Raw genomic sequence first — 20,414 nt, 5'->3', positions numbered from 1 at the left:
CCTCCAAACATAACGATGGTCATTATGGCCAAACAGTTCTATTTTTGCTTCATCAGACCAGAGGACATTTCTCCAAAAAGTACGATCTTTGTCCCCATGTGCAGTTGCAAACCGTAGTCTGGATTTTTATGCCAGTTTTGGAGCAGTGGCTTCTTCCTTGCTGAGCAGCCTTTCAGGTTATGTCGATGTGGGACTCGTTTTACTGTGGATATAGATACTTTTGTACCTGTTTCCTCCAGCATCTTCACAAGGTCCTTTGCTGTTGTTCTGGGGTTGATTTGCACTTTTCGCACCAAAGTACATTCATCTCTAGGAGACAGAACGTGTCTCCTTCCTGAACGGTATGACGGCTGCGTGGTCCCATGGTGTTTATACTTGCGTACTATTGTTTGTACAGATGAACGTGGTACCTTCAGGTATTTGGAAATTGCTCCCAAGGATGAACCAGACTTATGGAGGTCTACAAATCTTTTTCTGAGGTCTTGGCTGATTTCTTTAGATTTTCTCATGATGTCAAGCAAAGAGGCACTGAGTTTGAAGGTAAGCCTTGAAATACATCCACAGGTACACCGCCAATTGACTCAAATGATGTCAATTAGCCTATCAGAAGCTTCTAAAGCCATGACATCATTTTCTGGAGCTGTTTAAAGGCCCAGTCAACTTAGTGTATGTAAACGTCTGACCGACTGAAATTGTGATACAGTGAATTATAAGTGAAATAATCTGTCTGTAAACAATTGTTGGAAAAATTCCTTGTGTCATGCACAAAGTAGATATCCTAACCAACTTGCCAAAACTATAGTTTGTTAACAAGAAATTTGTGGAGTGGTTGAAAAACAAGTTTTAATGACTCCAACCTAAGTGTATGTAAACTTCCGACTTCAACTGTACATGCAGTGATTGATTTAAAATGGTGATAATCACATTCATATAAACACATTTTACTGTGTTCGATTTCAAGAGGAAAGTACACAGCAGTCAATGGCTTAAAAGGTATAAGTCAACCCATGCTGTTAATAGGAATATGCTGCTTTGTATTGAGGTGAATTTTGCTTTCATTATATTGTTTTTTTTAAATACAAAACTATTTTCTTAACTATAATTGCATAGGAGATTTAAGTGTGCTGTACAAGAATCTGTTCATCATGTACGTACATTTGCATTGATACCGTCAACACCATCAGGTACTTTAGGGAAGACATCATACAGTGTGGAGACGTATGTGATGACCGACTTCTCATCAGGAGACTGCACATCCACGTCTGGTGTGAAAAGGTGAAATTAAATCAAATACACAACACGGTCATCATAAGGTACTGTACATGATACCAGAAATTATTTCAAATCAGACAGCAGTACTCTGGGCTATTTGAATCCTATTTATCCCATATGCTTGTTGTGTCGTTTTCATTTTGTAAAGCATCTAATAAAACAAATAGCAGCCAGTATAACTGTAGGATCTTAATTTGAGGCTGTTTGCTATAGCAGGAAAATAATCCTGCAGCAACCTGAAATGTCAAATAATATGTGAATTACAATTAATGGGAATATTTTTAGAGGTTATTACATTTTTCATAAGGGAAAATAAACTCTGAAATTGGAAATTACACAGTTTAGAAGCCTTTTTAAAGCTTAAATACACAACAAGTTATACATTTCCTGCACTGCAGGAAAGTTCTCCTGCAGCACGGTGATCAAGTGAAGATCCTGCATCTGTAAGTAAAGCTGTGTTTAGAAGTCATCTCCCCACTCGGGTAATAATGCATTGCATTTCTTCAAGCTGATTTACTCTAGCAAAGAAGTGTTAATGGCAAATGTTTACCTGTTGTGTCAAACAAACTGTTACGGACGAGCATGTGGATAAACAGAACAACTCACCCTCGGGGTCCAGTAGTCTGGCCACCCCAAGCCGTTCAGCCACACCAAAGGCCTGTTCTAAGTTTGACCGGCTAGTCTGAGCCGACACTCTGCCCATATCCACCAGATCAGGTCTGCAAAGGAAGAGAACATACTAATAGGAGCTCATCTGTTTTATGAAATGTTAATATGTGTCACGACTTCCATCGGTGCGACTACGGTGGAAAGTCTGGTCTCCACCGTGCGCATCCCCTCAGAATATGCCAATTTGGCTCTCGCCTTCTGTAAGAAGAGGGCGACTAAATTACCACTTCATCGACGGGGGGATTGTGCGATAAATCTACTGGTAGACGCAGCACTTCCCAGGAGTCACGTGTGTCCTCTGTCACAGGAGGAGACGGCGGCTATGGAAACATGGGTCTCCGAATCCCTGGAGCAGGGATACATTCGGCCCTCCACTTCACCTGCCTCCTCAAGTTTATTTTTTGTGAAGAAGAAGGATGGGAGTCTGTGCCCGTGTATTGACTATCGAGGGATCAATCAGATCACAGTGAGGTATAGCTACCCACTGCCTCTCATCGCCAGTGCGATCGAGTCAATGCACGGGACGCGCTTCTTCACAAAATTGGATCTCAGGAGTGCTTACAACCTGTTGCGTATCCGGGAGTGGGACGAGTGGAAAGACGGCATTTAGTACCACCTCTGGGCACTATGAGTACCTCGTCATGCCGTACGAGTTGATGAATGCTCCATCAGTCTTCCAGGCCTTTGTTGACGAGATTTTCCGGGACCTGCACGGGCAGGGTGTAGTGGTGTATATCGACGACATTCTGATATATTCCGCTACACTCGCCGAACATGTGTCCCTGGTGCGCAGGGTGCTTGGTTGACTGTTGGAGCATGACCTGTACGTCAAGGCTGAGAAATGTCTGTTCTTCCAACAGTCCGTCTCCTTCCTAGGGTACCGCATTTCCACTTCAGGGGTGGAGAGGGAGAGTGACCGCATTTCAGCCGTGCGTAATTGGCCGACTCCCACCACGGTAAAGGAAGTGCAGTGGTTTCTAGGGTTTGCCAACTACTACCGGAGGTTTATCCGGGGTTTTGGTCAGGTAGCATCTCCCATTACCTCACTGCTGAAGGGGGGACCGGTGCGGCTGCAGTGGTCGGCTGAGGCGGACAGGGCTTTTGGTCACCTGAAGGCTCTGTTAACCTCGGCTCCCGTGCTGGCTCATCCGGATCCCTCTTTGGCGTTCAAAGTGGAGGTGGACGCGTCCGAGGCTGGGATAGGAGCCGTGCTCTCTCAGCGCTCGGGCACACCACCATAGCTCCGCCCCTGTGCTTTCTTTTCGAAGAAGTTCAGCCCGGCGGAGCGAAACTAGTGTCCAGCTGTACGTTCTGTCTGCTGTCCGCGACCGGTTGATCTATTGGGCCCACACGTCACCCTCCCCTGGCATCAGTCGGACAGTGCGTTGCCTTAGTGGGAAGTACTGGTGGTCCACCTTGGCCAAGGACGTGAGGGTTTATGTTTCCTCCTGCTCGGTGTGCGCCCAGTGCAAGGCTCCCAGGCACCTGCCCAGAGGGAAGTTACAACTCCTACCCGTTCCACAACGGCCGTGGTCGCACCTGTCAGTGGACTTCCTGATGAATCTTCCTCCCTCACAGGGCAACACCACAATCCTGGTCATTGTGGATCGGTTTTCTAAGTCCTGCCGTCTCCTCCCTTTGCCCGGTCTCCCTACGGCCCTACAGACTGCGGAGGCCCTGTTTACACACGTCTTCCGGCGCTACGGGGTGCCTGAGGACATAGTTTCTGATCGGGGTCCCCAGTTCACGTCCAGGGTCTGGAGAGAGTTCATGGAACGTCTGGGGGTCTTGGTCAGCCTCACCTCAGGCTTTCACCCCGAAAGCAACGGGCAGGTGGAGAGAGTAAACCAGGATGTGGGTAGGTTTCTGCGGTCATTTTGCCAGGACTGGCCGGGGGAGTGGGCGGTGTTCATCCCGTGGGCAGAGATGGCCCAAAACTCACTCCGCCACTCCTCCACCAACCTCTCTCCTTTCCAGTGCATACTGGGGTATCAGCCGGTTCTGGCACCGTGGCATCAGAGCCAGATCGAAGCTCCTGCGGTGGACGAATGGTTTAAGCGCTCGGAGACCTGGGACGCCGCCCATGTGCACCTACAATGGGACGTGAGGCGGCAAAAGGCGAGCGCCGACCGCCACCGCAGTGAGGCCCCAGTGTTCGCACCAGGGGACCGGGTCTGGCTCTCGACCCGAAACCTGCCCCTCCGCCTGCCCTGCCGGAAGCTGGGCCCGCGTTTTGTGGGGCCATTCAAAGTCCTGAGGAGACTGAACGAGGTATGCTACAGGTTACAGCTTCCCCCAGATTACCGTATTAATCTCGTTCCATGTGTCTCTCCTCAGGCCGGTGGTGGCTGGTCCACTCCAGGATTCTGAGGTGCGGGAGGTTCCTCCGCCCCCTCTGGAGATCGAGGGGGCCCCGGCGTATGCTGTTCGAGCCATTCTGGACTCGAGGCGTCGGGCGAGGGGCCTTCAGTACCGTGTGGAGTGGGAGGGGTACGGTCCGGAGGAGAGATGCTGGGTGCCGGTGGAGGACGTTTTGGACCCTTCATTTCTGCGGGAGTTCCACCGTCTCCATCCGGATCGCCCTGCGCCTCATCCTCCGGGTCGTCCCCGAGGTCGGTGTCGGCACGCTGCTGGAGCCACGCGTCAAGGGGGGGGTACTGTCACGACTTCCGCCGAAGTCAGTCCCTCTCCTTGTTCGGGCGGCGTCCGGCGGTCGACGCCACCGCCAATCCACTTTTCATTTTCCATTTGTTTTGTCTATGTCTTACACACCTGGTTTCACTCACCCAATTACCTGTTTATTATTTAACCCTCTGTTTCCCATGTTTGGTTGTGAGTGATTGTTGTATTGTGGTCCGTATTGTGGGCTTGGTAATTCTCTTGTATTTTGATTATTTTAAGTAAAGTTATTTTTATTTACTCATCTCTGCTGTCCTGAGCCTGACTCCTCTGCACCAGCTACACATAGATCCTTACAATATGTAATACTTTTGGAAGTGGAAGAGCACAAATGTAGTATTTTCGCAAATAATCATTTTGACTGGTTTGCATTGTTATGTTTTAGGTTATTTCAGCTATTTCATCACATACTATACTTCTTGAAATATGTTGGTATTAGTAAGGAACTTCTCATTGAAGAAAACATATTTGTTTGTAGAAAAGTTTTAGTGTGAGGAAAAAATAGCTAGCAATGTAAAATGAGCCTGTAATATAATGTAATATAATCCTGTAAATAGTAAGCTAACTACAGAGGAAATGCCTAGGGACGCAGTGCAGTCCCTGACTTTCCAGAGAAATAAACACGTGTTTGCTCAAGAGCCAAAGACAGTCAGGCCAGCCAAAAAGAGGTCAATGTTTAAGTTAAACAATTCCACATGACCCACACATACGTCAATAACTTGTGTTGAGTTATGTGTCCATTGAACTTGAGAAGGCTTGGACTGCAAATAGTGATGTGACATTGACCATAACAAACAAAAGGGAGGCGGGAGAAAGTAGAAATACCTTTCCATCTACTTCAGTCTAGTTCATGTCATTTTAGGTCAGTCCAACAAGGTAGAATATACAGGGTCTGAAATCCGATACTGTCTAACTGAAAATCCAACCACTAAGTGCTGCCTTATTGGGTTGATGGGAAAGAGAGAAGTCCAAGACTCAAAATGTGATGGTGAATCACAGATGTGACTCAGCAAAAGACAGAAAAGTAAACAAAGGAGGAAAATAGTTATGTTCTTATGAACTGTAAATTGTTGTTGTTATACACTGGAAATATACTCATGAGGTGATATTCCAGTTAAACCCTGATGAAAGACTAATTACATTTTTTTTTAATATATATATATATAAAATCCCTAAAAAAGGATTGTAAAGCAAACAATAAGGCCACTGTGCTGGAATTTAAATTAAATATAGGGATTGGTGATACAGGGGTCTCTTTTTCAGATACAGGTTCCGTATATCAAGTGTTACCTGTATTTATGAATGATGGTGTTATCTGTATTTGTAAATGGTGTTACCTGTATTTATGAATGATGGTGTTATCTGTATTTGTAAATGGTGTTACCTGTATTTATGAATGGTGTTGTACCTGTATTTGTGAATGATGGCATTGCCTGTATTTGTAAATGGTGTTACATGTATTTGTGAATGATGGCATTGCTTGTATTTGTAAATAGTGTTACCTGTATTTATGAATGATGGCATTGAACAGCCTCCCGTCCCTCCAGGAGGTGGTGAAGTTGTTACAGCGTACGCCCACATAGCCCTCTGTCATCTGCTGGGACCACATCAGCAGCCGCTCCTTGGCTGTCATGTCCTCAGACTCCCCGCAAACATGGATCTCAGAGATCTGGAGAGGAACAACACAAACAAGTTATTATTAGGAACAACACAAACTAGTCATTACACCTACATTACCATCAGACACCTACATTACCATCAGACACCTACATTACCATCAGACACCTACATTACCATCAGACACCTACATTACCATCAGACACCTAAATTACCATCAAGCATATGGGTGAGACAGACTATATCGGGGACAATAATGTATATCATACCTGATGGAAATACTTCAGATGTTAGGAACATATGTTTGAATTGGGAGCCTTTCTAGAGTCACAGACAGAATAACTAATAACAACATAAATGTGCTAAATTCATTATATTGTGTTGAATGAATACACACATGATAAATGTCTGCACCAAATTCATATAATTCCTTATTTGGTTCATACTGAACCACAGTGTCCCTATTGGACATCTCAAATTGGCAGCTGGATAATAAATAATCCATTTGTTGGCACAGGTTAAAGAGTGACGGTACGATGATCTTAAACCAAACACATTCCCTTGACGTTTCAACACAGTCGACATCAGGAAGCAATTCCATGTATCTATAGCTGGAGGAAAAACATGATCACCTCTGACCTTGACAACAGGAAGTGACCTTTGAACCTCTTCCTGCTGTGTTGTCATGCTTCATGTTTCGCTAGGCAATGCTGACCTAGCTACACTTTAACAATCGTTGAGTAAGCAAAATGATGGTAGGACTTTATTTGGAAAGTCCCAAATATATGGTTTGTAGATGTTCAGCATACTAACTAACTAACTAACTGTCAACAAAATTCCAACTATCCATTAACCTTAGCCCTAAATCTGTCCCAAACCGGTGAGCAAGCAAAAATGGACATTGAAATTGGGGTTGAATGTGAGTAACACGACATATTGTAGCAGTTGTGTTCAGTTGATTTGGGGGCATACTAAAAAGATGATGCTATGTGCTGCCAGATTGACCACTAAATTGTGTAAAAATTGCTCAAATGACCCCAAGGTTGTTGCACTTTCCTATACTTGGAATTACGTCATGGAAAATAGTGGTCCTGTCATGATAAGCTGCTTCCTTTGGTATTTTACCTTTAGAATCCGAAAGCTGGGAAATCTAGAAGCAAAACACAGACACTGATATAACCTGTGTCTTAGAAGTAAGGAGGGGGTGGGTTATATGGACCTGGGCAATCAAAACATCAACATTTCAAGGAGAATCAAAGAGAACAAATAACCTTTCCAAATGCCAGCTGTTTATCACTGAGGTATACAACATTTTAAAGATCAAAAAACAGTTTAGAATCTGGTTTGACATAATGGGTAGAATCTTAGTAGCCAAGCTCGAGCAGAGGTGAGGCTCACAAGAAACACTGCTGAGTGAAATATCTTGTGAGGAGAATCATACCAGTGAAACAAGTTAATTAACTACTCAGTGCTTTGTAATTATCTCTGTGTCCATGTGTTGTGGCTTTGTAGGCTGTAAATTACAGCTCCACATCACAGCATGTGATGATGCCAGTTATGTTGTTGTTTGACTCAAAGGGAATCTTAGACTATGTCATAGTATAATAATAGTTGTCTTCTGATTGGTTTTAGAGAGCAAATGGCGGTTAGCAGTCTGCCAGTACAGCATACGGAAAGATTGTGCCGTGAGGTTCAATCACACATCAACACAAACACTGTCTCTATGCAACACCACTGCAATAGAACAACACTTCATAGAAGAATGAAAACATACGAAAGCAAAGATCATGTTTGCTATTTCAGAAAACAGTGCATCTGTATCATGTAAGAGGAACCAAACCAAGCCACCAGTTGTACAGTATTACAGAGTTACAGTAGCAAGCTACTGATACAGTGGCACATTACATTTTGGTCCACACATGTTGGCTGGCTATAAATAGCCTGCACTTGGTTTACCTCTTGTTGGGCGGATGTACACTTGGCAGATGCTTGGAGAGGCTCCAGATAATCTGGAGAGCGGGACCCTCCATCAGAGCAGCTGTGAAACCTCCTCCTCCTCTTCCTGTGCAGTTGAGTGCTCCATATGATTTTGGGGAGCCCTTCTAGGTTGTGATCTCCACCTCCTCTCAGGGTCCGGAGCATATGCTCCACAGCTCCGAATGTCACCGCCCGCCTCAGCTGCTTATGTAGCAGCTTCTTTTCCAGCAGACCATGCTTAGGAGTGATACTCCTGGAGGTCTTGGTGATGCCATGGAGCTTTTCCTCTCTGTCTGTCTGGTGTCCAGGAATCCGTCCAGATCGTAATGCTAACTTCTTCCCAAGAGGAACTTTGGGGACCTCCCCAACATACACCCCTTTGCTGATACTTCCCAGCCTAGGTCTGGGTGTCTCCCCTTCCGGTGCCCCAGCCTGGCTCTCCCTGATGCTCCTGTCTACTCCATGCTGGTGCTCTACCCTTCTGGGTATATCCTCCTCACTCTGGACACTCTCTCCTCCTCGGCTCCGGAGGGATTCCGGCCGCTGAAACTCCCCCGATTTCCTCTTCTTCTTCCTCTGGAAGTAGCGCCGGCCGCGGAGCTCTTTGGACTCGAGGCTGAGCGGAGCTTTGGTGGGGTCCACATAGCATTCCTCCTTGGGGCCCCGTACACAGCCACACACATTGCCCATGACTGTCAGTCCTAAGTTCCCTTTCTATAAACAGCGTTACGTTCCTTCTAATTTCACGTTGGGATTCCGTGAGTGAACTTAACTTGATCCAGAGCTCTGTTATTCCACAAAGAGGCAGCCATAGTTTTCCTCCAAGGGGGCGGAGAAAAATCTACGGCAGGCAGCCCGGCAGCCCGGCAGCAGACACAAACACCCCTCCCCTCCACACAGCGCTGGGTTAGCTGGAGAGAGAAAGTCTGTCTGTCTCCCAGAAGAAGCTAAAATGTCCCAGGCACTTCCTTCTGTCACTCCTTTCTTCTGTGACTGCTCTCCTCTCCTCTCAACTCTGCTCTGCTCTCAGGAATCGTCTCTCAGTCTCTGACCTTTGAAACGTTTCCTTGGCCCGGCTAATTCAACAACACCATAAATGCACTGCAGGAGAGGCAGACGCACAGCCACGTCCTACATCTGTCCTCCTGTGATGTCCTCCTCATCTGAAGTGTAAACACGGGCACCTCCAGACCCCCTTCGGGTGTTAAGTTTCCCCAAATGTGCCTGTCTGTAACGAGGCTGCCTGTTTGAGGAGAGCGGAGGGAGCGAGGTGCGGCAGCGGGACAGGATCAGATGGCTGTCGGTTTTCTGCTCTGCCGGCTGATGACCACTGATTACACCGTATGGGAAAACTTTGCTCAGAAAGTTGGCCTAACCTGATAGGCAGGGATTCTCTCTGCTTGGTACGGCCTATCATAGGGGCTTTAAAAATAACAGGGCAGCATGTGTCAACAAAAGCAGCCGATGCAAATCCTGCTAGGCTAACAAAGCACTTTCACTTTGCCTATTAATCAGACTGTATACAATCGCAAAGCCAGAGGTGGGGCTTGAGTCCAATGGTTTAAACAAACACTATTATCCAATCGGACCATTGCAATCCCATTTCAAATGGGGGCAAATACAGTATACACTTTGCACAGGAAGTGACTCATGTATATGACCTATGGAACAAACATAATGATTTGATTATATGTCATTATATATGTGACATATGTAGCAAGTACGGTCCATGAAAGGCATATAAAGCTTGTGTTTTTTTTTAAATATTCAACAAAATGTTCCGAACAACCACAAGTGAGTTGACAAATTGAGTGAAATTGGCAAGGCCTCAGGATGAGTGTTGATTGAAATAGTATAAATCATTTCTTTGCACAGCCCAACTAAAAATAACTGTCCCACCAGGCTCTGGCTCTATTCTGATGGCAGTGACATTTCCCCTGAAGGTTACAGTCTGCTAGGCCCTGCAGTTTACATAATGTATACCTGGCTGGCTGCACTACATACACAATACACAGTATACTTAGCACTAAAGCAAAACTACTTGATCAACCACAACACATGAGCAGCCTATTTTTACTTTCATAGAAATCTACTTACTATGTAAATATTCATATTCATTCATGTGGTGTTTCAATAATATCAGAGTTTTGAAAAACTGTAATTGGTCATTCATTGCAAACCAATGTGGAAAATGTAATTACAGTCTTTCAGCATCGAATAAAGTCTTAAAATATAGGCCTATATTTTGCTGACTCATCTTAGCCTTTTTTTGCAAATTCATCATACTTTATCCTTTCTTCCTTTTTATCCACCTGTCTAACAGGATGTTAGTGCTCCCTGCAAATAGCTCTGTCTTCAATCTTTTGTTTGATCCGCCAATAACAAAGGCCAGAGAGGGGTGGAAGGATGGAAGGAGGGAAAAGAGAGAGACGTGTACATTATATTGAGATGGAAGACTCTATCCTGCCACATTCACCCCTATTATCTACCCTGGTGAAACAAGTCAAAGCCTACACATTTGTTTTCGTGTGCCTCTCCGAACCTCAGTTTATTGAGACATCTAACAGGACCTTGACCGTAACCCTTGGAGACCTTGACTGTCAGTCAGACGACACTGCAGAGACCAAAGAGCTACAGTATGGAGCATCGTCATGGCAGTGTATTCAGGTTTCACTGCAGTTATTCACATGAAAGGAAGACAATGCACCAGTCTTCTCAATGCCTTGTCCCAAGGGGGGATATGCAATATGTGTCCCATTGTAGGGAATACCAGAGGGACTTCAATGTATTCAGTATGTAAACGCACCTGGGAGACGGCTTTGTAAACCGATTGTCAACCAGAGGTAATAGTCTGAAACATTTCTGTATAACTTCAATCTCTACAGTTTAGAGCTTCAGTTCCTATCAAACCATAGCAAGTGACGGATGAATGACACATTCTCAGAAGACATTCTTAAAAGAAAAAATATCAGAGAAGTAATACAATGTCATTGGATGAGCATGACCGAATGGCTGGATCATCATACAAAAGGTCATGTCAACTTAGTCCTTCCAAAACCTTTTCGATAGAGTCACGTAGCATCCAAACAGGGTTGGGTTCATCGCTATGTCACATTGTGTTTCTGCCAGCTGGACTTAAACCCCACACATAACTGATCAACATTTTCTCCCTCTGTGCCCTGCAACCCTGAAAAATCAAGAATCTACAGGTCCATAGCTACTAGCTAGTACAAATGCCCAAAGGCTTGCATGAGTGACAGGGGCAGGTGTAGGCACACCTCACCCAAGCTACCTGTCAGGATGTTTTATGATTCCAAGCCATAAGAAAAAACGTTAATTATTCTTCAACAAGCACTTCAAATGATTCACTTTCAAAATATTCAATCTTTTCTTGTGTTTTTACCAGACCTCGATGAGTCTGGGATGTGCAGGCAACAGAGGAGAGAGGGTAGATGTTGAAGCATGCAACGAGACATCACTGCTCTCTGTCTGTTGGATTGTCAAGGAGTTTTCTGTTGTAGATGAACTGTGGCTAACTATCAGTGCTTATTTGTCCATGTCCTTCTACCATGGTCTGGTTCTAGGTCAGGGTGTCATAACGCTAACTATCAGTGCTTATTTGTCCATGTCCTTCTACCATGGTCTGGTTCTAGGTCAGGGTGTCATAACGCTAGCTACTGCTAACATTCCTCTCCCATACTGTAACCCAGTAGTCAAGCCTGCAGACTGACTGTGCCAGATATATTAATAATCCATAGCAGGGGCCTGAGAGAGAGAGAGAGAGAGAAAGAGAGAGAAAGCGAGAGGAGAGAGAGCAAGAGCGAGAGAAAGAGAGGGGAGAGAGATGAGAGAGAGGGGAGGGGGAGAGAGAGAGGATGAGAGAGTGAGAGAGAGAGAGAGAGGGGGAGAGAGAGAGTGGAAGAGAGAGAGAGGGGAGAGAGTACGAGAGAGAGAGAGAGAGAGAGAGAGAGAGAGAGAGAGAGAGAGAGAGAGAGAGAGAGAGAGAGAGAGAGAGAGAGAGAGAGAGATGAGAGAGGAGAGAGAGAGAGAGCAAAAGAAAGAAAGAGAGAGGAGAGAGAGCAAGAGCGAGAGAAAGAGAGGGGAGAGAGATGAGAGAGAGGGGAGGGGGAGAGAGAGAGGATGAGAGAGTGAGAGAGAGACAGAGAGAGAGAGGGGGAGAGAGAGAGAGGGGAAGAGAGAGAGAGGGGGAGAGAGTACGAGAGAGAAAGAGAAAGAGAGAGAATGAGAGAGAGAAAGAGAGAGAGGGGGAGAGAGAGAGAGCAAAAGAAAGAAAGAGAGAGGAGAGAGAGCAAGAGCAAGAGAAAGAGAGGGGAGAGATGGGAGAGAGGGGAGGGGAGAGAGGGGAGGGGAGAGATGGGAGAGGGGACGGGTAGAGAGAGAGAGGGGGGAGGGGGAGTGTGAGAGAGAGAGGGGGAGAGAAGGGGAGAGAGATGAGAGAGGGGGAGAAAGATGAGAGAGGGGGAGAGAGAAGAGAGAGAGGAGAGAGAGAGAGAGAGAGAGAGAGAGAGAGAGAGAGAGAGAGGGGCACTAGCGAGTTGTGCTTCACTAGGCCTCAGAAATGCAACACTAGATCATCTTAGTGCTGCTACTGATGTGCCATACATCCCCCAGTGTGCAGACGTGTGTGTGGGGGTTTACGCCTTGACCCCTAATACAAGCCTATAGCTTCCATATGCATGTTGGTGAATGTAGTTGCAGCAACACAGTAAAGACGGTGTGTAGTACTACACAGACATGGGCACAAATGTTCTCAGGGTGTGGGGCCTGTTGTTGACTGTAGCCTGTGAAAACAATGGAAGGAGGGACACCGAAAACAGATGAACATTAGTACTGCAGGCGAGACGAAGGAAGGGACACTTACTCTATACAAACAAACTATTTCCTGCACTCATCATCACACAACACGTAACACTGGAGGGAGGGACATGTCCAACCTCTTCCCTCCTTTTAATTCAACACTGAAGCACAAACAGTACAAACACGTAATGACCATTTCACCATTTCAGCTCAGATAGCTATTAGCTCTGAGACACACACACACTTGCGGACAATGCAGTTCCTCTCATTGAGCTGTGAGGTGAGTGGTTCAGTGTTGTCCTCTATGTGTGTGTGTGTGTGTGTGTGTGTGTGTGTGTGTGTGTGTGTGTGTGTGTGTGTGTGTGTGTGTGTGTGTGTGTGTGTGTGTGTGTGTGTGTGTCTCAGTCACCTGATCTCAAACCAATTGAACCCTTACGGGAGATTCAGGAGCGGTGCCTTTTTTTCCACAACCATCAACAAAACACCAAATGATGGAATTTCTCATGGAAGAAAGGTTTCGCATCCCTCCAATAGAGTTCCAGACACTTTGGGAATCTATGCCAAGGCGCACTGAAGCGCTTCTGGCGGCTCCTGGTCGCCCAATACCCGATTAAGACCCTTTATGTTGGTGTTTCCTTTATTTTGGCAGTTACCTGTATATACCAGCAGGCAAACTGCCACAGGCGTAGGCCTATGTTAACATAACCATAGGCATGACACTTTGTTAGACTGGCTTGACATCTTGTGGCCAACGAGGGAACAACAGCTATAAAAAGAGAAACTGACAGTTTAGATGAGTGGTCACCAAACTTTCAAGTCAAGATCACTTTCGCAGTCAAAAAGCAAGCTGAGATCTGCCGCTCAGATTTTTTTAAACATAAGTTAACCATTAACCTAATAAAAACAGTTCTGCAAGAATGAGGTTTGTGCAGTAGGCCTAATACATTATCACAGCATACTGGCTATATACCTGGCCTACCAATATTGTTCTTCTCAGACCAAAATATATTTCAAAACTCGAGCTTTGACAACAAAATAAATCAGTTTGTGTAGCACTTGCAAGGCATAGCTGGGTATAAATTGAAATAATTTGCAAATAATTCGCTTTTTATATTACTGGACTAACCTGTCATGGTGCTTTCAAGACAACAGGGGAAAAAACGAGGTCAAATTATGACGTCAGTGATCTTCAGGTCAGACAGTCGAGGCTCTAGAAAGATGCCAGAATTTCCAACTTGGAATTCTGAGTTGGATTACGTCAAAACTATTTTTCCCAGTCGGATCTTGTTTTTTTTTCAGAGTTTCCCGTTGGCTTGAACACACTGAAGTTGGAAGTCTGAGATTTCCGAGTTCCAAGTTTTTATTAACACTGCATTAGTCTCAACCGAGGGAGGGTGAGAGCAGCAGAGGGTCCGGTCCGCCTCTCGGGGTCACTGCTCTCTCCTTCCTTTCCTCCAGTGAGACTGACCAGAGAGTAGGGCTGTGGCGGTCACAAACTTTCGTCAGCCGGTAATTGTCAAGCAAATAACTGTCGGTCTCATGGAAATTGACTGTTAATTAACATAAATACATTTAGCATCTCCTGGCTTCCACACAAGCCACTGATACAGACCTTTGGAACATCTACATTTTAAAAAGTATAATAAATCCATGTAATATAGCCTACACCTTCACAATAAATCAATGTTCTTTTTTTGACAGGTCTAAAGAAGCATGATATGAAGAAAATGTAGTCTATTTCAGAAGAACAGAATAGCCTACTCTGAGTTGTCCTTATGTTAGGTCCTAATGTGGCTATGCCAAATGGCTGTGGGTTACACTAGTTCATTTAGCAGACAAGATTTGCTTAGAATTCTGTGCCATTATTTTATAGTTTGAAGAATACAATTGAACGAAGTTGATCAAAATAGAAAGGATATTTTCTCCAAATGATTTGAGGGAGTGCACACATACGGCTATTCTGTGTTGAGTGGCTAACAAATAAATAGGTATTCCTACAGTATATGCTTAATTTAGAGTTAATGTAAGTTTAGTTGTTCTACAAAAGTTGTGCTATATGTTTTGATTTTTAATACATTGTAAGGCTGCATGATGCGACTAATGACGATTTGAAAAAAGTCACTTGAAAGGGATGAGCTCTGCTTAGTTTTTTTGCGCAGGCTGTACACACTACATCAGTCACTCATTCACAATTTGACATGCCTAGAATTTCACGGCGGCATCTCCTTTGTGTAGCCGTAATGCACCCTAAAAAAATCTATGTAATTTGAGGCCAGTGACCGTTGTGCCCTTCTCCCTGAGTGCTGAGCATCACACCTCACTCACATGGCTCTCCATCACGTGATCGGGTCTTTCTCACAGGCTACAGGTGAAGACAGACACATTGGAGACGCAACTGCGCGTGTCCTTATCCAATTCCTAGGTGTATACTGAAGATTATTTATTTATTTTATTTATTTATTTAACCAAATAGTCAGTTAAGAACAAATTCTTATTTACAATGACGGCCTACACCGGCCAAACCCAGATGACGTTGGGCCAATCACAGCCGGTTGTGATACAGCCTGGATTCGAACCAGGGTGTCTGTAGTGATGCCTCTAGCATTGAGATGCAGTGCCTTAGACCGCTGTGCCACTCGCCACTTAGGAACAAGATGGCCTAACAAACAGCAAAAGCACTAGCCTATGTCAATCTACTTTCACCCACAGTACAAACATTGACCTTTTCTATTTTGTGCGAGAAATAAATATTCCAAACACAATCTGGGACAGTTGTGGGATGCGATAGATCCCAAATTACACAATGTGCCTGACGCAACAGATCAGAACGTGTAGATTAAAATGCTGATAAACTATTACGCTATTTCTTCACATTATAAGCGCAGCAATGCGCACATGGTAGTAGACTATAAGCACAAATGTTCCATTAGCGGAAAACACCTTTATCAAAAGTGATCGCAAATGCAATTATGCATGTAATGCTTTTATTATAAAGGTGCATTTTTATGGTGAAAACTATCTTCCCCAAACTTGAAACTCACACGCTGCTTATGTATGCTAGTTAGGCTCTACATCCCTTGTAAAGCAGATTAATGTGCTTACCTTAAACCTTATCAAAACATATAGGCCTATGGGCAAGGCTACATGAGGTGTGCGACTATAATTCGAAAAAGTTTGGGGAAAAAGGCATTGTTTCTTATGCTCATGAGCTCTCATTAAGTGTGACAGTAATATGGTCTCCGCAACAGCCCTACCAGAGAGGGGACACTGTCTTCCACCTGATGGCGAAACTCGAGTCACACTGCATCTGCCACATGCACAAATTCATGTTGTTCCTATGACCACAGAAAGTGAAATATTCCTTAATATTAAAATAAACACGACGAGCTGCTAATACACTTGGCTACTCATTCATTGCAGCTGCTGTGTGAGTGAAAGTATGGAAAAGTGTGTTTTAGTGTTGAATAAAAACAGTGTTGACAGTGCTGAATAAAATGTTTAACATGAACTCACTCATAAAAACATCAGCCCTTTGCTGTATTCTTTGACAGTCTCTCTCTGGTTATGGTTTTAAAAGTTTTGAAATCTCACGCAGGCTAGCAACACAAAAAAAAATCCAAAAAGTAGCACAAGCCTATATCGTTGGCTTTTCAACAGAAATGTTTGGGGATCGACTAGGAATGCCTTGAAGATCAACCAGTCGATCACGATCGACCAGTTGGTGATCACTGGTTTAGATGGTTCAAACAGAACCAAATGTCAGTCTTATGCAAGCAAATCCTAAAACATACAGAACTGTAGCGAGTTTAAGCAACACGTTAGCTTTTCAATCACACTGGCTTCAATATACTAGCATTTTCTGTAAAATGTAAGAGAAACGTAATACCTCAATCCAGAACCTTTTAAATTACAGATATCTTAATTTGGTCAAAACAAGAGACCTCATCTCCCAGCTCCATGCGTGGCATAATATAGCTGGATATGGTCATCCTAATCCTCAACCAAATTAACAATAATAACACTAGCATATGCACACTGATTATCATTTGCTAAGAAAAAAATACAGCAATGGAGATAGGATACTAGCACACTGATTCACACAGCCGGAAAATGAAAAACACAGTATGAACAAAATGTGTGATTTGAGATGAACTCTTACCTGAAAGTGCAGAATTATGGTCCATATCAATCCCAGCGTCAATTTGGGATTCCCGTCTGTGATGTCATCATTTCTGATGTTGACTAGCTTGACCTGAAGAAAAGAGTTATAAACAGTTGGCTAATAAGCATGATACACAGAAGTGATGCATTCCAAATCTACATCAACTTAAACAGCTTAAGAAATGTTTTATATTGATCCGCAAAGCACCTTTATTCTTAGTAGGGTAGGTTAACATCCCTGAAGGACAGCTGTAGATGTCTCTATTTCCAAAACCTATTAATATGTCTTTAATAAACTTGTAATAAACAGTGTACATACACATTAGTGAGAATTTGAATATGTTCATCAGTATTAGTGTCATACTCACCGTAATAGATCATTTATAAATCCCCTTTAAAATGATGCATAAAAATGAGTAATGTCTATACTCTTTTTAGAACAAGTGAAAATCCCCAAAACAGATGCTGGTAACGAAGTTGTGCTAGTAAATCACAGTTTACTATTATTATGTGGCCTTGAGTCCAAACCTCTATACCACAAGGCGGCACTATAGTGTGGTAGCTTATAGTAATGTGTTGAAATGTCATGTGCTGAAATATCATGTCCTCATTCTAATAAACCAATGCAGTTTGATATTGTTCCAAACAAATATCCATCATTCCATATGCAAATACTTTATTGTGGTCCAATGGCTAAAATTGTCATGCTTGGTACTCTACCTAATTTGATTGAAAATAATTTGCCATGATGTTTAAATCATGGCCTTTCATTGATATGCATGACAATCCCTGTTGTGCAAATAAATGCCATTTTATTTTATTATGAGAGAGCAAGCAGTGAAACCGAAAGCAGAGGCAATTTTCTTTCACCCTCTAAATTGTGCTTCTTCAAGTCTGGGCATAGCTATTTGTAATAATATAATATCTTATCTATCCTTCCCACAGTTCATTGCAACATTGATGCTACTGCTACCCTTATTGTGATACAGTACAGTCTTAAAATCAACAGCAGGATAGAAAAAAAGCATGTGAATCTTTAATTTGTCTGTTTATGAATATGAATGAGGTGTGAATGGGCCTGGTATGTCATTAAAACAATGGCATAATTTAATGATCTATGAATCCTTTGTCTCAGGCCTTGGGTTGCTTTCACTGACGTCATGTCTGGCAGGCTGCAGCTGAGCAGTGAGCACTGTTCTCCATCTCTATCACTTCCTGACTGTGGTGGATGTGGGGGAGGGGCAATCAGAGATGTAACCACCCTTGGGAGATGGATTCAGCATGTCCTCTATTGTGAGTCATGATGAGGGAGGTATTGAACCCTTTATGAGGTAATGATATTGGTTAGCCCTGTCATGGTATGAGCAGGGTTTCTGTTTTGATGTGGACATTCAGTGTGCTTTTCAATATCTTCACATGGTGAAATGGTTATCAGAAATTCCTCTACACATATGTTCTAGCATTTCGGCAAATGTGATTGGTCCTTACCTGCCGCCTCTTTAAGTAGTCCAGTGCTATCTGTACATTCTGGAGTCTGTGGAAACGCATCCTCCCTTTCTCCCGAGGCTGTGGGCATAGAGGAGGAACGGGAAGAGGGGGACACGTTAGTGACTGCCATGTGGTCTCTCCCTTTCCAAGGACCAGAGACTCACCACCGGACATGCCGCTGCCAGGGTCTTACCCACTCATCTGCTGAGGGAAAGAGAGAAAACCCAAAAGGGAGGTAACAAACAAATCCGGAGCCAGGGTGGTCTACAAAACACTGCAATTACTACACACCAGTCGCCATACCCTAGCTCTATACGAACAATTTAAAATAGGTTACGGAAACAATTCCAACCCTGATTAAAAGGCAAATGCAGTTTAGTGGTATCAGTGGGCTGACTTTAGGACCATGTGGATGCCTGGGAGTGGGAGGAAAGGCTGTTTGTATGGCTAGCTAGCTTTATGGACAGCGCATCTATGCAGCTGTAGGGAACAGCGCAACTTTTTCTCAAAACTGTGCAGAGATAAAGATGGCTGTAGTAGATGGCTTTGGCTAGGTAACTGCTGCTTGACTTGACATTAAAATAAACTAGAGTGTAGAAATGCAGTAAATTAGCTTCAATTTGATTAAAATTCATTTGAGAAGAATTTTCATCAAATGTCTTAGCATTTGTATTACTTTGCCATACCCTAGATTTATCTGAAATTATGCAACTGGTACACACTGCATTTACGAGATAGAAAATACATGTATCTATGTACTCTCAAACTGTGAACTGACAGAACACATAATCTGATAGAATCAGTGCTGAATTGGGCAGGAGTTTACCGGAAATGAGTGATAAACTCATTCCAATGAGGACTAATCACACAAACAATAAAGACCTTTCCCAGTTCCAAAAAGCATCTAGGATTCATATAGCTGTGAGGACTAAGTGTCATGATGTGAGAAGACAGACAAACTCCTGTGACGGACACAGGAGCACAATGGAGGGACACAGCATGAGATAATGAGATGGAAACTGCGTCACAAGCCGGCCAGTCCCCATGCCGATCCACAGCGGCAGAATACGACCCAGGGATGAGCTGCAGTACAGCACTCTGGATTCAGTAACTACTCTCCTGGCTGGCCAAGAGAAGAGGCGGAGGAATCCCTTTCACTTCAATAGCAGAGTGACAACATTCACAGAAGACTTTTCCTCAATAGCTCACCTAATTAACTTGGTACAATCAGTCAAGTGGCCTTCTGTGTGTATTCATTGAATACAATAGAAAGCCACTATCTGATGAAAAACGTTCAATGGTTCATAAAGGTTGATGTTCAGTTTGATTGTATGGCTCAATGATGCACAAAGCTACTGAGGATGGACTTAAAGGCCCAGGCAGAGATGTTGTGAATCACACAGTAATGTGATTCATTTGTACATGCGCTTGCAATCCAAGACAGAAGTGCATGGTGCTGTTCTTTTACTTTACTATGGCATGCACAATATACACTACCGTTCAAAAGTTTGGGGTCACTTAGAAATGTCCTTATTTTTTGAAAGAAAAGCACATTTTTTGTTCATTAAAATAACATCAAATTAATCAGAAATACAGTGTAGACATTGTTAATGTGGTAAATGACTATTGTAGCTGGAAACAGCTGATTTTTGATGCAATATCTACATAGGCGTACAGAGGCCCATTATCAGCAACCATCACTCCTGTGTTCCAGTGGCACGTTGTGTTAGCTA

The 20,414-nt window shown here is 43.8% G+C and overlaps 1 protein-coding gene across 28 annotated transcripts in view; it reads right to left on the bottom strand.

Moving 5' to 3' along the window:
• The window catches only part of LOC106612695 (dystonin), a 189,989-nt gene that overhangs the window by 115,012 nt on the left and 54,563 nt on the right, over positions 1 to 20,414 (bottom strand). For 27 of the 28 annotated variants that reach the window (XM_014214222.2, XM_014214117.2, XM_014214148.2 and 24 more), the window contains 5 exons: positions 18,682 to 18,759; positions 17,192 to 17,284; positions 6,123 to 6,289; positions 1,879 to 1,991; positions 1,156 to 1,262 (listed from right to left, as the gene is read on the bottom strand). In XM_014214222.2, the coding sequence (XP_014069697.2) occupies positions 1,156 to 1,262; positions 1,879 to 1,991; positions 6,123 to 6,289; positions 17,192 to 17,284; positions 18,682 to 18,759 (558 nt within the window). Of the gene's footprint in view, positions 1 to 1,155; positions 1,263 to 1,878; positions 1,992 to 6,122; positions 6,290 to 8,193; positions 9,702 to 17,191; positions 17,285 to 18,681; positions 18,760 to 20,414 lie in introns of those variants that run through there. The other variant, XM_014214210.2, reaches the window with a different exon arrangement.

This window comes from Salmo salar, chromosome ssa01, assembly GCF_905237065.1.
Source record: "Salmo salar chromosome ssa01, Ssal_v3.1, whole genome shotgun sequence".
NCBI lineage: Eukaryota > Metazoa > Chordata > Actinopteri > Salmoniformes > Salmonidae > Salmo > Salmo salar.
The sequence above is the reverse complement of the archived record's forward strand: the minus strand, read 5'-3'. Positions and strand labels throughout refer to the sequence as shown.